The following is a 14,286-nucleotide window of genomic DNA, read 5'->3' as shown; positions in this document are numbered from 1 at the left end:
ACCTATGATCAGCTCTAAACATGTTTAATTATGGCACCTAAGAAGACTTATCCTTAGAAACCAACATCAAGTTTGGAAAATCAACTAACATTTATCCAATCATAATTACAAGTACAATTTTAACATCTAGATTAAGCATTACATATTTGATGCCATAGGTGGGCACTGGAGGCCAAGTTCCAAAATTACCAATTAAAATTCAAAATGAAAATCTGCAGTCTTTAGGAAGCATTCCCTTTCTTTACACTTATCCATTTACTATAATACTGTAGTAAGTAAATACTACTTTGTCATTATGAAGGAAAAAAACTACGATCAGACAAAGATCATAATGTAGTTCTGGAAGACTACACACTCTTTCACTACACACAGTATATAATAAAATAGGGTACACTTTGTACGACAGTAACATGCAAGGGTTTGGCTGTAGATATATTAAATGTAGTTTTCGCTACATCAGAATTCTGTGTGGGTGTTTGGTTTGGGAATCGTAAGGATGAGAAGGACAATTACTCAATGCTTACACAGTAGAGACATCTGAACACATAACATATACCTACTCTTAGGTATTGACATGGAATATATAGAAACAAATGAAAGAAGACTGACCTCTAACCTAAGTGTAAGGATGGACTTTATTTTTTAAAAAAAGTCTTTTGAGGACTACAAATTACAAAGTAAAAGCAGATCACTATGTAGAAACCTAGTGAATACATTTTGCCTGTGCATGAAAACTTTATCAAAATTATTCATTTAACAATATTACCCCATTCACAATGGTCTGTTATAATGCTCTTCTTCATAAGGTTATATATTACACGTTATTCCCTCAAGATGAACTTTTAAACACCAAATTCTTGTCTCATGAGAATGGCACCTTTGAAAGGGGCAATTTCCATTCAGTCTCTGGTGGCATTATTCCAAGTTAGTTTCTTTCATCGAGAAAAAAAAAAAAACCTCTCAAAATGTTCACTTTTAACATGAAGTTTCTGGTCGTATTTTGTTTTCTAATGACTATAAATATATATATATACACACACACACACACATATATGTGTGTGTATATATATATAAATATATATATATATATATATATAATATATATATGGGTAGCAGCAAGAAAAGAAAAATGGAAGTTAAAAGGCAGCCACTAAAATAAATGGATCAACTGTACAAAAGAGATATTTGGCTCATGACAATTTTAAAAGATGGCAGCGTGGTATGTTAACAGCCTGCCGCTCGAGCTGTAAGCATGTTACGAGAATGAAGCTGACCCAGTGTGGTCACATGGGAATGTATGGCCATTACACTTCATTCTTTACAACAAATACTTCAAGCCAAGAGGAAATGAGTTACACTTAAGAGTCTCAATTAGAACATGCTGACCACTTAACATTTAACAACTCACTGGGTTTAGTATAGTCATTTCCCTTACTCACACTATTTTTTTTTTTTTTTTTCAAGAAGTAATCTCTATACCCAGTGTGGGGCTCAAACTCATGACCCTGAAATCAAGAGTCAAATGCTCTACCGACTTGAGCCAGCTAGGCGCCCCTAACTCACATTCTTTTGGGTCCTTTCCCAAACTTCAAACGAAGCGCACGATAAGTGTAAAATACTTTAAATGACAAGATTTTAGTTAGGTACATTTGAAAATGGGTGTAATGAGAAGAATATCCCTCTGTTTTTCAGGGAAAGATACAAACTGAATGCAGAAGTTTCTCAATGGGAAAAAGCTCAACTTTTCTTCTTCCCACCGCCTCTGCCATATAAAATTTCCCAAAGAACTCACTTTTAAGCTTGTTCTCTATGGCTTTACTAAAGAATGAAAACCAGAGAACAAACAACTGAGTTCAAGGACATCCAGGGTTAAAAATTTAAGAAAATATCAACATGCAAGCAATGGTCCAAATACTCAAGATTCATGTTAATGAATTCAATTATTGTATAGGAGATTTTCACTGATGAGCAGGGCTTTGGGCATACCAAATTATCACACAAATCATTGCCTTTTGAGACTTTGGATACTTTTACAGTTTAATTTGCAAACAGAATATTTATAACAAATTATTTTTAACCAAATCATATCTTGAAAACTGTTTATATAGAAAACCCAGGGAATAAAGTGAACTGTTCATTGTGGAAGGCCTTAAATTACATTATTACAGTAGAAAATACAGGAGGTAGAAGATAACTGAAAAGACTAATGCAACATTAGATTCAAATCTATAGCTCCTGTAGCTACTCAAAACATGGTTTTAGAAACTAAACCCAACATTTCCAGTAACCATAGAAACAGTTAAAATAAAATTTGCCATGAAAGCCCTTATATCATGCTTGATATAGGGAGGTAGGAAGATGTAAGAACCAGGACACATGAGACATGACATTTTATCTACAACTCCTGTTTGCTTTACTGAGGATGTAGTTTCAAAATTCAGTCACCTTCTTCAGCTTCAGACTCAGATTCTAGAAAAGGGGAAAAATGCAGTCAAGCATTATATAAATATCAGAAAGCAAAAAGTTCCCATTTATTAACTTTGAAGCTCTTTATTATAATTAAGTAATTTTATTAATAACCACCTACTTAAAAGGGGGATATTCAAAAACCTTCATTTGTAAATCTAGTATTTATTAAGTCGTCTCAAATTTTTCAATTTTCCTTCGAATACGTATGTTAGTATATTGGCCAAGCCATCAAAATACTTTAGTATTTCAAGTCAAGTTCTCCCCACCTGCCTTAAAGCAAGTGAGTATTGGTAGGTCTGTCACGAATGAACAAAAATCTATACTCGAGGTACAGAATGGTTATCTCAATGAAAAAAGGTAGTTACGTTCTACGACTGCTTTAAAATTAGTTCTCGGGCTTTACCACGCAAACTGCGCCAAAGACAAGACTTACCTTCTTCAGCATTTTTGAGCCACTCTACAAACTTTTTCATTTGCTCAAGGAAGACACTCTTCCCCTTTGCAACATGCGCATCTTTATACCACTTCAGAATGGGCTCCTCACTCAGGACTTCAGCTACAAAGAGAGCGATCGTTACATCCGGGGCTTTTCAGGCAGAGTCAGAGGCCACCTAAAGCGAACTGCCTGCCTGGCAAAACTGAGCCTACTCAAAGGTATCGATAATTTCCGTATTTGAAACGCTCAACCGGTTTCTTCAATTCTGTAGGGACAGCCCTCCATTACGAAAAGCTTTATCAACTTGTTGCCAACGTATGACCAGCAACTAGGAAACACTTACTGAACCAGTGATTCTCCCAACCGAAGGCAACTTACAGCCCCCTTCGCTGGGACATCTGATAATGTTTAGAGACATTCTTGGTTGTTACAGCAGGGAGAGATGCTACTCACCACTCTACAATGCACAGGACTGTTACCAACTAGAGTTAAATGGCCCCAAATACCAACAGTACCAAGGCTGAGATACCTTGTGATAAATGATTAGGGGTATCTGATGGATGACATTAAATTTTTAATGTGTGACAATGGTACTGTGGTCTTACTAAAAACAAAAATAAGTCCATGTACTTTACAAACCCATACTGAAAAATTAATTAAATAAAGATTTCTAGGATTTATTTATAAATAATTAAGAGTGGGAGGCGGATGTAAATGGGGACATACTTTCAAGAAACCTAACTGTAAGCTATATATAGAAACCTAACTATAACCAGAGCCTGAATACTTGGGAATTCATCACCCTACTCTTTCTTAAGAGCAAAAAATTCTGGGGATGGGGATACAGATCTCTAAGTTTAGAATATACGAAGCAACAAAATCATTTATGAAAAACAGGGCATGGAAATAATACATGTGCATGCAAACCACACTTACTGGGGTCAAAGTGGTCTGATTTATGCAGAACTGAAGAAAACATTATTAACAACCATGTAAATATTGCAATGGACTCTCTCCCAACAAAGTGCTTATTTTTATTACCACTTTAGACCAGTTTTCTGAAATAGGATCACAGAAATGGAATAATAACTAAACAGAAGGTTTTATAATCTTTACAGTCTTGAAGGACAAGTAAAAGTCTACAATGGGTAATGGGGTTGTATGATGGGAAGTCAACTTGTCACGGGCCAAAGACTACAGAAATGTAACAAGTGTGTCTGGGGAAGAGAACTGATAGAGAATGGGAGGTGAAGTTTGAGGATACATCAAGACAATTTTAGGTTTTAACTTAGTAAGGTTTAGAGATGTTTTGATATATAAGTGGACTAAAAAGCACCCAATTCAATTAGAGACAATTTTGTCCCATGATTAAAGTAAAATATTTTATGGAATTGATGTTCAGAGAACTCCTCACTGGAATTATTAGCAGTATTCTAGGATTCTTTTTTTTTTTTTTTTCTTTAAGATTTTATGGTGGGGGTTGGTTTAGAGGGAGACAGAGAAGCAGATTCCCTGCTGAGTGTGGAGCCCCATGGGGGCTCAATCCAGGACCCTGAGATCATGACCTGAGCTGAAGTTAGACACTTAACTGTGTGAGCGAGCCACCCAGGCACCCCTAGGATTTCTATCACCAAATTCAAATTTCAAATTACCTTTATAAAAAAGCACCACTATTTTCTGGAAGGCTTTCATGAAATGAATGTTGTCATAGCAGTACTCCTGAATCTTCAGTAACAGAGTCAGCTCAGACTGACCTTGAGTAGTAAAGGCAGCAAGTAGAGGGCTGTATTGCTTTTAAAGGGAAAGGAGAAAAAGTTTTGCCAGTTATTACAATGACCCTCCATTTCAAAATTCCTAAGATACAGAACAGATCTTTTAAAATCACTGTGAATTATATTCGATGTTGTGCAAACTAAAACAAGCAAGCAAATAAAACAAAGCAGCAGCTACAAAGTGTCTAAGTCAAATACGCAGTATCGCACCAGGGCTTCCAGACAACTGTCAATATGATGTTAGTAATTTAGAGGATAAAACAGGAGGGCTCTTATTTTCCAATACTCCCATAAAAGCAAACACCAAATTGCAGGTATATGCTATTTTTAAACGTGTATTTGTTTTTGACTCGTGAACTAAAGAAAGCTGAAGTCAGACTTTTTAAAAAAGATCATCAATAGTTTGTAACTACCATGAATAGTTATTTGTCTACTCGCTGGTGTTCATCCCCAGGAGCCACAGGATGGGATACATTCTCTAAGTACAGTAACAGCTCACGTGTCCCCACTTTCAAAAGAGCAGAGTAATGTTCTGAAATGGCATAGTTCTGATACCTTCAAGTGCTTGATGGCTTGCTCTGCTACAAGCTCTTCCTTTTTGTTCCATTCCACAGTGCTCATGACGCTGGACCAGACTATCCCAATGACAACGGGTTCTGGGATGTTGTTTTTTTTCATCTCCTCCTTGACATACAAAATTATCTGCAAAAAGAATTCAAATTTAGTAAAAGGAATCAATTTTGGTATGTACACTCCATCCATCAAACGCAGACCTTTTACAAAAACATAGACACACCTCTCTGTGCAACTGGCAATGACTACATGTGTACCACACGTAAGCAGAGACCTTTCAGAACTGGGAGGGATGGACCTCTAGTCCAAACCTTCATTTACACACAAGCAACTGGCTAGGAAAGGACAGAGATGGAAATAGATGATTTATCCACTGGCTTGCACCCCACAAAATCCCCAAGCATTGTAATTTCTGGGCACCAGTAAAGCACTAAGTATGAAAAAGACTGATGAGAAGCCCCAGCAGAACATTCTAGAGCTATTAATGAAAACCCACTGTGGTGAAATACTTGAAAACTTCTCAAGTGAATAAACGTTTTCTCTGCCAGAAAGAAATCATTAAGATGGTTTAAACAAAAATATCTTACATCCTTAAATGGGTCACCACGGGACATCTGTTCTTGAAGCTCTTTCTGGAGTTCCTTTCGAGCTCCTATGGTTTGCTGATTCCGAACATATTCTGAAAGTTCTTTCAAGCCTGCCTCTGTAAAGTACTTTGTGAAGTGTTCAACGCTCTGTTTATTGGCAGGAAAAAGTTCCTGAAAGGAGAATTTAATCGGGTTAAATGATCTTTAATCCTATCAAGAAAAACACCTCCTCTTTTCACAGATTAGAAACTAAAGTTCCCCCATCACACTTTAAGTGTCACGAAGAATGGAAGCACAAAGCAAACTACAAACCATCAGTCTGTTATCCATGCTCACTTTCCGAAGACTTGCAGCCACTGCATTGATATCTTTTTCATTTATCCATGATTTAAAGAGCTTTACAGCAAAAGCTGCTGAAACCCCTAAAGAACAAAAGAGCTTACTTAATAGATAAATGGATTTCACCCTGTCTATCCCCTTATTTTCAAGGGGCATAGAATTACTCACTTTCTCCCTAAACTTCTTTCTACCATAAACTGCTTAGCATTTCACTCCAATTTCTCTTCTATAATTTGCTAGTTATGTATTTTTAGTTATTAACATTGCTTTTGAAATGTATAAAATGACAGTAATAGTACTGACACTTGACAACATGTCTTATTAAGTACCTAGCTGTCTAGTTTTAAAGCTAGTTTTTGCGGCGCCTGGGTGGCTCTGTTGTTAAGCATCGGCCTTCAGCTCAGGTCATGATCCCAGGGTCCTGGGATCCAGCCCTGCACTGGGATCCCTGCTTGGCAGGAAGCCTGCTTCTCCCTCTCCCACTTCCCCTGTCTCTCTGTCAAATAAATAAATAAAACCTTAAAACAAAAAACAAAACAAAACAAAAACCTAAAAAAATGTAAAAAGTTAGTTTTTTAGCCATAAAGAATTATTTAACTATGAAAATGACAAAGAGACCTTATTTCCTTTTTTGGCTCAACATATCCCCCAACTGGAATTAATCTTTCTGGGTTTCCCTGGCATTTCTCTTTTTAGGTTATAACCACATTTTGTCTGAGCTTTGGATATTTGCTGTATGCCTAAAGAGAGCCAAAGGTATATATGAAATATCATCTAATGAATTTTGTTAAATTTAAGGATAGTTAAGAAAACTAACACAATTACATAAGTCATATCTACATAAACTATATTCTAGCTTTTGTGTTAGTTCACATCTTTCATGATCTTATCCCCACCCACAGCTAACCAAAGACAACTCTTTACTAAGAGGTCATTACCTTCTTTAACCAAATTCTCGTTATAAAGGCTATTAAGAATGGATGCATTAAGTGTTCCATTAGCCAGAAGAACACCAGTCAACATAGCCAGCTTGTTCCTCTCCGACTCTGAAAAACCCTTTAAGAACAGCAGCAGCTATAAAAGTAAATAATTAAAGGTTAAAAAGAGCAACTGCATTACATAAAGAGAAGCAGTAAGGCAAACTATATTGGTTAAGAAAGTGTGGGCTCTGGGGTCTGACCGTCCAAATTTTTATTTCAGTTGTTTGCCGAGTGATCCTGGGCAAATTACTTAACCTCCATGCCTCAGTTTCCTCCTAAGTAAATGTGGATAATAAAACTTGCCTGACAAGATTTTTGTATTAAATGAGTTAATAATTAAAACACTGCCTGATACGTGATAAATGTTACTATTAATGTTACTAGATTCTTTGGTCCGCCTACACACAGAATACCCAAGACTCCAACAGCAAGTATGTTAAAATTTCTTTCTCAATATGCTTAGCTCTGATCCTCTATCCCCTATCTTGACCAGACCTCATTTTGACTTTTAGCCTTTTGTCACTTGTTTGGACACCAAGCTAAGAAACTGTGTATAACAAATTGAACTAAATGATACACCCCAAACCACCTTTCAGGCCACATAAATAGCTAATCATTTTAAATCTGTGGCAGAATTAAGATACAATGTTCTCCTCTTTGACCTCAACCTTTTGTTCCCACAAAGCATACTGTTCTTCATACCTTTTTTACTTCATCTTCAAAACCTTTCTCCAGGTATTTGTAGCGCCTGATTAACTTGTTAAAAACCTATGAAGAAAGGAATTTAATAATTTCATAACTATAGTTGCCAGATTCCTAAAAGATCTGAGTATCTCTCAGTATCTTTAGAACATCAAAGAAAACCTTCTGCTGGATACGAGTTTACAAACTGTGTAAGCCAGCTTAGGAAGAGTCTGTCAATTCCCAAACCCTACAGTATATGATCTAACACTTAAGGCACCCTACAACAGATTTTTATTGCCAAATGTTAAAGCAAGGACTAATTATTGCTCAAATACAAGTCATTTACCCATTTGTAGAATATTAATAGAGTAAGAGCACAGATATAGTTTTACTTTCCTAATGACACAGACAACCAATTTCTAGGCTAGATACACTTGAATTCTTTGCTTATAATAACACAAACCTAACTATGTACGAAACCTTCAAATGAAATTTTGATTGGTAAGCTAATCTGCCTATAACCTATTCATCTTTAAGAAGTTATACGCAGGGGTGCCTGGGTGGCTTAGTCAGTTAAGTGTCTGACTTTGGCTCAGGTCATGATCTCAGGGTCCTGGGACCAAGCCCCTGCTTGCCCTTTACCCCTCCCTGTTTGTACGCTCTCTTTCAAATAAATAAAATCCTTAAAAAAAAAAAAAAAAAAAAGTTATATGTAGAATAATTCTATGATTGAAATCATGAAAGGGAAATGATTTTCCTTTTCAGCTTGAGGTTTTCTTAAAAATGGATTAATTCCAAAGGGACAAGTAGGAAAATAACTAATTCAATCTTTTCTGCTTTGTTTTCCTTAACACATTTCATTACATTGCACCAAAAAGTATCTCTAAATCTTCAGTTCAAATTCCTTCAACCTTCTACTTGCAACCTCTTCAAAGTAGACTCTTCCTATTCAGATGGATAGTAGCTAACCAAAATAAATAAAGTCTCATTTACCTGAGCAAATGCTTGCATGGTCTCTAGGTCTTCTTGTGCTGCGAACACACAGACATCTGTACGCATCATGTCATCTGCCAGTGTACCACCTGGGGCTGAGGTATATTTACAAAAAATTTGCAGTGACCTTCATTTAAAATTAGTAATTGTTTTCCATCTTACTTTCTGGAAGGATTCCCATTATAAAATAAAATGATAATAATTCTAAAAGATGATCTGGAAGCTAAGTCAGTATCTCAGTAGGAGTATGGCTAGTTGGTTCAAGATGTATGAATAAAGTGAAACAATTTAAGGGAATAACCCCCTTCAGCAACCCAAATAAACTCGGTGTATTAATAACTCAAATAAAGCTGTATTAATAATCACTCAGCAGTATCAAATCTGTCACACAAGTGGAGATGCTGAGTTGGTTTTGATAACGTGACTTTTCATTAAGAAAACCACCCTGTAAGTTGCCGAAGAGGCTGGGCAGTAAAAACTTACAAGTTAGAGACTTTATCTTTTACATACGTTTATATGTATTTACAGATAAAGTGATTATCTGATACATACTTAGAAATATGGGGAGAGGGATGAAGTCAGTGGGGACACAGCCAGATCAGACTGTTAACCATTACGGAAGTTGGGTAACAGACAAGACGTTTGTTTTACTATTCTCTCTAGGGTATCTTCAAAAATTTCCTTAGTGAAGGTTTTAAAAAGAATTTTAAAAGCAGGCTTATTGGTAGTATTGTAAAGAGAAAATAGGTATTTCTTACCTTAAACTGGTAACGCAGTGGAAGAAATTCTCACTGGACTAGGCATTAGAACATATGAATGCATGTTCCTCGGTTCGACCATGGGTAATTATTCGACTGCATGTAAGTCATTGAAACCTCTCTAAGCCTCCACCCTGGGTTCTGATTCTATCAGCCTGGCTGTGAGGGGCAACACAGTTACCACTATGAAAACATTCTGAAATATTTTAAAGAGCTATGGAAAGGAAACTGCCACCATCATTTGAAGATATCTAGCTAAATGACACATTCTTTTAAGATTCCCTGAGCGCTGACCGTGGAGGGAGAAGTTAGAAGTTGCTGCGCAACAGGAATACACTGTGAGCCACACGATGTCATTTCGTATTGCGAAGGAACTTTATTAAAACTTAAAATAGTGTAATTTTAGTATACTCTAACCCAACATATCAAAAATACCGATTTTAACATTTCAGTATTCAAATTATTATTAAGAGGTCTTACATTCTTTTTTCTATTAAGTCTTTAAAATCCAATGTGTATTTGACAGCGCCTCTCAATTTAGATCAGCCACATCCCACGTGACGGAGAGCCACATGTGGGTAGCGGCTAATGTACTTAGGAGTGCAATAGTCCGCAGGTATACAGAAGTTGTATTTCATAAGACAGAAGAGGTAAGGGTTTCTCTACTAACTGAGAATGTTCAAACACAAGCATGAAGAATTTACTGACTGGGAATGTAGTAAGGACATAGGTATCAGAAAAGTCATCCCCAAATATTAAGGTTTTGTAACAGATTTTAACTATAAAGCTAGAGATAATTCGCTAAGTTACTATGATAAGGGAGGAAAAAAATGGAAAACTCTTGAGGTAAAAGCCAAAAAGCCACCCCAATTTGAGAGAACTGTCAAACAGCTCATATTCTGAATTCCACATGATCTCTATACATTACACCTCCCACAAAACCCAGACACTTACCCAGCATTCCGCCAGCCACCAGAATGTCAAAGAGTGTTTCTGCATAACGACGGTAATCAAGCTTTGCTCCAGAAGCATCAAGAAACTTTGCTACTGCTTCCAAATCAGTACCAGTTTCAGTTAAGCCTTGAATAATACAGTCTTGAAACTGAGTAGGGTCAAACCTCTCTTTTTCATCTGGGGGGAAAACCCCACAACATTTAGTGTTAACAGGCTTACCAAAATGCCACAAAACCACCACCTTAAGTGTAAGTCCTGAATAAATTAACCACATTTAGCACAATCTCATTGATTTCAACAGCTGTAAAACACCAACATAAGACCTAAACATACACTCTCTGCAATGCAAGGCAGGGACTACCTAGTCACGAGAACTGCGTGGCTTTTCCCCCTACTATTTTTTCATATAGTCTCATAAATGATGAGTTATAAGACGAGCTAGTGTGCTCCTATAGCCAGGAGACAATTTCTACCCTAAATGCTCTCCTACTGCCTGTGGGCTTTTCTGAAATTTAGGACATCCTCTGAATTTCAGGTAAATTTTATTAAATTTTATTCTTCAGTTAAATTTTGTCCAAACACTGGAACTCTCCATTCTTTTCTCTAAGTGCCTGTAACACTTTCTATGTTGTTTTTTAAATCGTTCATTTGGTACTTAACAGTGCCTTATGCACATACCCAGCCTTTACTAAGCTGCTACTACACACTTCATGACAGGGTTTGATCTCTCCATCTAGGTTAGATGCTATCTTAATTTTCACACAGCACTCGAGAAATCAACTCCTCCCTGTCTGCCCAGGACTTTTCTGTTTTAGCACTGAAAGCCTATGTCCTGGGAACTGTGTTCAGTCCCAGACAAATTCGGATGATGGTTCATGCAACCCAGAACCCCATCATCAAGAACTAGGGGGGCATGAGTGATCTCTATCTGGAACTGGGGAAGTGACAGCTCTTCCCAATGCCAGTAACAATAAAATTACTTGATACTAAACATATTCTAAAGAACACAGACTTTCCCTCATCACTGCTGAATTGCTCTGGTTTCCAATTTCTGTTCCTCCTCTTGAGAAAATTTACCAGGTTAAATCTAAAAAATCTAAAATCTAAAAAAATCTGCAAAGACTAGCATCGAATCGTCTTCAGTCTCCCCACTACAAGAGGACAGTCTATCATCAGGGATTACAAGACTCTGTAATATACATCTCAAAGTGTCTGCTACCCAGGGTAAAGTAATACAATTTATAACCAGTAGCTGACCCAATTCCATTTCCTGTAAAATAAGGTCAATAGGTGTTTTTGAGCAGTAACACTGGAAGATTTGGGGGGAAAGTCTTAAGCACGATACAAAATATACCGGTGACTACACCTCATTTAACTTTGTATCACTAGTATAGTGACTTGCTACAGAATTAAATATTAGCCTAACCACCCACGAATAGACAGAAGCAGTTAACATAACTCTACAATGTGAACTCTGTTCCATAGTTAACTTCCATGCATAAAGGTTTTTCTCTCACAAAGTTTCACAAAGTTTGGGAGGAATTAGCAATCACAATAGCTCTCCTTTCATTAGCTAACTTTTTCCCTCAAGCATAAGTCTGCTTGAATACAATTTAGCTAGTGAAAATGCACTCCATACTTTAAAAAAAAAAAGAGGAAGAAAGAAATATACTTTAGCCTCGCAATAAAAAGACCATTCACTCATTCACTAACCTGCTTAAAGATACGCATGCTGATACTAAAAAATAAAGGCTTAGAAAAACAGTAGAAATATTAAGGATATATTTGAAATGGCAGTCAACTACAAATTCCTTTCTGGTATTTTCTCTTAAAGTTCACTATTAAACCACTGCCTGCCAGAGAAACCAAGATATAAAAGTTATTCTGGAGATGTGAAGAGAGATACTAAAACACAAATATTTACCTCTTTTTCTGGTTTTAAAACGCTGGCCTGATAGCGTTGGCTTTTGCTGCTTTTGATTATTCATAAAAGACACCCTAGAAAAGAAAAATAAGGCCTTAAAAATATCATTGCCATTAACATTCATTTTAAAACCAAAGCATCAAACCTTGGTCTAGTCACACATAAGTCAAATATTAACACAAACTCTCAGCCTGGCAATAGACCTGGGGGAAACAAAGAATTACTTTTGCCTGAATTAAATGTAACTTCAAAACCTGCATTTCTCCCTACAAGAAATCCTTTAAAGGTGGGATGTACACTTTTAAATGCCTTTACAGCACACCATAGTGACTTGTGGCAAATCACCCATCATAAACATAATCGGTTTCCTCCTTGTTCCTCTTTAAATTCCCCTATATTCCACTACTTCTCAGCACCACAGATGGCTACAAGAGACCACCCCCAGAGTCAGGGGGTATACAAAAACGTGTACGTCAATTTCCAGACACCGGTCAAGAGGTGAATCCTTTCTACAGAGGGGTTTTTGAGCAGCAGCCCCCTACCCAGTGGTGGCTGTGACTGCGGCGCCGCCTGCACCAGCCCAGCCGGCAAAACGCCCCGAGAGCCGGCCTAGCCTCCCTGCCCCGGTTCCCTGCGATCCAAGTCTCCTCCCCGGCACGTGTCTCCCCTCCACACCCTTCCTGCGCCCGCCGCTGGAACGCGACAACTCGCCCCCACGCAGGACCCTCTGGCCGCAGCGGGGTGCCATAGGGGCTGGTCCCGGCCCGCAGCCCCTTCCCCACTGACCCCGTCCCCGGCGTTGGCGGCCGCCGCAACGAGCGGACCACAGGCGCCGAGGCGCTTCGCGCCGGGGGCCCCGCCGCCCCGTACATCCGCCCGCCCTCCAGCCAAAGCAGCGGCGGTGGAGGCGGCCGCAGAGGTGGTGGCGGCTCCTCCGCCCCGCCCGCCAGAACCCCCCACGCGTACATCACCCAACAGAGGCCGCAGCGGCTTTGTTACCCAGGCCGGGCGGCGCGGCCGGGGGGGGGGCGGGGGCTGCCTCGGCCACTGCCTCGCTCTCCGGTGCCGCAGCGCACACCTGGGCTCCACGTTCCGGCCCGGACCGCAAGCCCTCGATCTTCCCGCCGAGGCGGCGGCGGTGACCCTCGCATCCAGGCCCGGGATCCCGCCTGGCCTCATGCGGCGGCCTCCGCTCGGGCCCATTCAAGCGGGGCCGCATCTGACCCGCCACCCCCTGTCCCCCTCCCCCGCGCCCCCACCCTGTCCGACGACGAGGGGCCACAACCTCGGCCAGGGCCAAGCGGGCGTCGCGCCTCACCGAATTTAAGGCGAAGAGGAAAGAGCCAGAAATCCCCGATGTGGCGGCAACTGCGGCGGTGTCTCCTCTGCGACCGGAACTAACGCGAGGAGGAGGGAAGAGGTGTCACCCCCGCCCCGGCCGGCCTCCTATCGCGAGATTTCCGCCCCGGCGTCCTCCCCCGCGGCCCTCCGCGGCACCGCCCCGAGCCTCCGCCGTCTCCATTCCGCGGGGCTCGGGGTGGGAAGTAGGAAAGGAGCGGGAGGAGAGTTCACCCGGCTTCTCTGTTTCTCTGTTGGGAGCCGGGTTTTCCGGAAATGTATCCCAGACTAGCCTGGCTTTCTCCCAACTCAGCTTCGTCCGGCCTCTCAGCACATGGAGGGGTTAGAAGAGCAGATACCCCGCTCCCACCCCCTCCAGCCCTGAAGAAGTGGCACGTCCGCCCGGAGTCCCGCCGCGTAGACGCCCGCCCGCCGCCGCCACCCACGGAGCCGGAAGTCCGAGCCCGAGGGCTGGGTGC

General features: G+C 40.0%; 1 protein-coding gene across 2 annotated transcripts; it reads right to left on the bottom strand.

Moving 5' to 3' along the window:
* Nucleotides 1-617: 617 nt before the first annotated feature.
* BZW1 (basic leucine zipper and W2 domains 1) lies at nucleotides 618-13,940 on the bottom strand. 2 transcript variants are annotated; one of them, XM_047720760.1, is made up of 12 exons: nucleotides 13,788-13,940; nucleotides 12,470-12,543; nucleotides 10,546-10,722; nucleotides 8,834-8,928; nucleotides 7,859-7,924; nucleotides 7,115-7,250; nucleotides 6,150-6,259; nucleotides 5,838-6,008; nucleotides 5,233-5,379; nucleotides 4,558-4,696; nucleotides 2,903-3,025; nucleotides 618-2,469 (listed from the first exon to the last, which is right to left on the bottom strand). In XM_047720760.1, exons 2-12 carry the CDS (start codon nucleotides 12,531-12,533, stop codon nucleotides 2,438-2,440), a joined length of 1,260 nt encoding a protein of 419 aa, XP_047576716.1. In that variant the 5' UTR covers nucleotides 12,534-12,543; nucleotides 13,788-13,940; the 3' UTR covers nucleotides 618-2,437. The 2 variants fall into 2 exon arrangements, with proteins under 2 accessions (XP_047576716.1, XP_047576715.1); XM_047720759.1 differs by lacking the exon at nucleotides 13,788-13,940 and adding an exon at nucleotides 13,256-13,378.
* Nucleotides 13,941-14,286: the final 346 nt, after the last annotated feature.

The sequence above is a fragment of the Lutra lutra genome, chromosome 3, assembly GCF_902655055.1.
Source record: "Lutra lutra chromosome 3, mLutLut1.2, whole genome shotgun sequence".
In the NCBI taxonomy this organism is placed as follows: Eukaryota; Metazoa; Chordata; class Mammalia; order Carnivora; family Mustelidae; genus Lutra; species Lutra lutra.
Note: the sequence above shows the minus strand (reverse complement) of the source record. Positions and strands in the feature narration are given on the sequence as shown.